The sequence below is a fragment of the Gymnoscopelus braueri genome, assembly GCF_963280865.1.
Source record: "Gymnoscopelus braueri genome assembly, chromosome: 6".
Lineage (NCBI taxonomy): Eukaryota > Metazoa > Chordata > Actinopteri > Myctophiformes > Myctophidae > Gymnoscopelus > Gymnoscopelus braueri.
The window spans coordinates 19,389,932-19,393,618 of record NC_137607.1 but is presented as its reverse complement, the minus strand read 5'-3'; the positions used below and the strand labels follow the sequence as shown (position 1 = coordinate 19,393,618).

The 3,687-nt window shown below is 42.8% G+C and overlaps 1 protein-coding gene across 1 annotated transcript; it reads right to left on the bottom strand.

Moving 5' to 3' along the window:
- Positions 1-281: 281 nt before the first annotated feature.
- LOC308086733 (E3 ubiquitin-protein ligase TRIM35-like) lies at positions 282-3,013 on the bottom strand. The gene has a single exon (XM_080430382.1). The coding sequence runs from the start codon at positions 2,721-2,723 to the stop codon at positions 1,317-1,319; it is 1,407 nt and encodes a 468-aa protein (XP_080286508.1). The 5' UTR covers positions 2,724-3,013; the 3' UTR covers positions 282-1,316.
- Between the last annotated feature and the right edge of the window lie 674 nt (positions 3,014-3,687).

The window sequence follows — 3,687 nt, the reverse complement described above, 5'->3', positions numbered from 1 at the left end:
TGACTGGGTGAGAGTTTAGAGTGTCAGTTTGCAGCAGGCTGCAGACTTTCCCGCCTCTGACTCTGTCCTTCTGTCACCCTGTATCTGACAAGGCCTCTTACCCAGCTCTCTACTAATACATTCAAAAAGTGGTAAACTTCATATATAATACTAAAAGACTATAACAGTATGTCTTTCTACCATCAGCTTCCTGTCACTCAACACAGTAAGAAGACTAAAGGAACACTCACACACCAACATAACAAAGTGAATGTCCACAGAGCTTTGGCAGATGGCAAAAATATTCTTCTTTAATGATCGATTGAGACAAAAGATACAAAGTTTTAGAAAACAGGGAGTAAAGTGGGAACAGATACATGTTTCGGTTTAAAAAAACATCCTCAGTCTGCCATGAAGAGTAAAAACACAGCGGTGTCCTAATAGTAGGGACAAGATAGTCAATCAGAGGATTCATGTTACAGGAATCAGGACACACAGAGAGATCAACAAATGTAAACTAGTATACAATCTAATGTTAAAATCACTTACTTAGAAACTAGAAAACAGCACAATATAATACAATAAATCATGTAATAATTACCCAAAGAAAAGATACTGAATTAAAATGCTTTTGAGATGTATCCAATGTGGTGATTCTATATTTTATGAGTAAACTGTGTAGAAGTACTGAAGTAAAAGAATCATATTATTATAGTAAAGTACCCCGACTCCCCATCATTATTACTATTACAGGTCCATTAGGTTCCATTTTGTACACTCTTCAAAGTTAAATTCACACTCGGATTGTGTAGATTATATTCATGTCATGTTATGGATCATAGGGTCCATTTGGTTCCATTTTACACTCAGAGTTAAATTAACACTTGTTTTTACTGTGTAGATCAGTGGTTCTCAACAACCCATCTATGGGGGAAGCTTGCATTTTCAGTGGTCAGATGGGTGGGCAGTGTTTTCAGAGCATTTTAATGATCAATCAATCGATTGTGTTGCAGCTTGGATCAGCGGAACTAACGTAATATACGTTAATTTAAATATATCAGTATCACAATGAAAACTCATTTTTCAAGGTTTAAAAGAAAACATGACATGACTTATTTTGTTTTACATTGTTTTCTTTTATGTTAAAGTTATATTATCAATAAAATCCTCATGGCCCACATCTTGAGAATCACTGGTGTAGATGATGATGACATCACAGATCAGAGAGACACTTGTTCATGTTGACCATCCTTGACTACATCATAATAATATGGAATCTAAAATCAACAGGTGTTACTCTTTAAAGACTCCATAGTTTGTCTTCATCATCATCATGTCTAAATACATTGTTCCAGTGTTACACTGACCTTCCCTGGTAACATCTTCAGAGTGTCACCAATCTGACCAGTGTGAATGTATGGAAAGAGTGTGTCAGTGAAAGTGCATGTGAAGGTGTGTAGGTGTGTGTTACTGTCAAGATCAGAGAAGGACAGCTTTCCACCGTTCCAGTCCAGCTGGACTCTGATCCTCTGAAGTTTCTGCTTCACTGGGAGAACAGTGTCTGACCCTGGTGAGGAGCGTGCTATGTATTTACCTTTATCTAACCCTATTCTCCAGAATTGACCCCCCTCGTTTCCCTTCCTCTGGAAAGACTCTGCTAACACACCTACCACCCAGTATGTATTGTCTCCAACCTCAACATCCCAGCTGTGAGTCCCTGAGTTAAAGCCCTTAGAACCCAGCATTAAGCCAAAGTGGTCAAACCTCTCTGGGTTGTCAGGAAGCTGCTGTTTCTCTCCACGTCTCACACTGGTCAGATCATCAGACAGGATGTAGTCTGGATGGGCAGTGTTGGGGTCCAGAATGACAGGAGTGTAGGAGACAATGTCCTTCATCTTGTCCCAGACTCTGAAGGTCAGGTTACTCAGGTGTTTGGTCACATCTATCAGTGCTCCTGAGACCGGCTGTGGGTCCTGCAGTGTGAACTGGACTCTTTCCATTGTGGTCTTGAATTTCTGCAGGAATGAGAGGTGTTCAGCTCTCAGCTCCTCCCCTATGGCTCTGATTGTGTTTGAAAGAGTTGAGATGTCTCTGTTCAGACCCTCAATCTTCTCCTCCATCATCTGACTCTTCTGCTGCTCTTCCTCCCACAGTGTAGCAATCCTAGCATCCTCTTCCTCTTGAAGAAACTGACGCATATTCTTAAACTGTTCCTTAATCTGAGTCTCTGTGTGCCGAGTCTGGAACTGAATGTGTGCTGCCGTTTGATCATAGTTTGTTTTAACTTTATTAAAGACCTCCAGTTTCTCCTGTAAAGGCTTCAGTGATTTCCGGACGTCCTCCTTGTGATCAAGTGCAGCTTCATCGATGGGTGTGATACTGTGTTTGGTGTGTTTTTTAGAATCTCGACACACAAGACAAACTGGCTGTTGACATTCCAGACAGAACAGTTTGAGTTTCTCAGCATGCAGACTGCAGAGAACCTCAGACCCTGTTGAAGCTCTCTGATGTCTCTCCTGTATGAAGGCCTCACACAGGTTCTTCAGAGCCAGGTTTCTGGGTGGATCCACTGAATGTCTCTCCTTACAAACTGGACATTCCTTCATTACCTTCTCTCTCCACCATTCCTGCAGACAGTCTTTACAGAAGCTGTGGCTACAGGACAGGATAACAGGATCTTTAAAGATGTCACAACACACAGGACAGCAATAATCCTCTTCGGGGCGAGACGACTTGGAAGCCATTTGGTCTCTGAGTGAAGCTACAAACACTCTGTTCAAGCCAGGAAATCAGCCAGTCAATGGTGGTAACACTCCCTCCTCTGGAATGTTCCCTGAAGTTTACTTTCACTTTGAATCGTGGTTCTTGTTATAGTCCAGCAGAGTCAGCAGCAGGTTCAAGTGGTCTGGGTCAGTATTCCTCCTGTAGCCGTAGAAAGACAGCCTGTCCTCTCTCAAGGGAAGTTGTGTTTGATCTGAACATGAAACTTAGCGTCCGTCTCTGTGCGTCGTCAGTGAGGAGAGACAGAACAACAACCTCTGTTTCCTGGTTTCTCTCACATTAGTCTGGCAAGGGGTGGAGCTATATGACACTACTGAACTATTGCAAGCCCCCCCCCCCCCCCACACACACACACACACACACACACACACACACACACACACACACACACACACACACACACACACACACACACACACACACACACACACACACACACACACACACACACACACACACACACACACACACACGACTTTGACTGTTTAAACCACACTGTGCACACACACTCCCTGGATGCCAATTCAGAACCTCTGGCCCCAATTTTTCACATGGGCCTGTTATAGCGCCACCAGGAGGCCGATTTGTGCAAAACCCTTTTTTTTATATTACTCCTACATAATTATTTTATCCAACCGTCATGCAAAACGGTACACAGTATCTCTATAGTCAGGTGATCAACCCGGATCTGTCCAATCCAGATCCAAATTCCAGATTCCATCCTCATTGGCCTAAGGTTTGCTTCCAAAGTTTGCAGGATTGGTCCGTTTTGAACAAAATGCCTCAAATCATGAACGCAGCGTGCGATTTCCCTGAAATTTCACACGCATATTCCCACTAGGCCGAGGAAGAAATGCCACCCTTTTCACATTGGACTGTTATATCGCCACCAGCAGGTTTAATTTAGCAAAACACTTTTTTGGAACA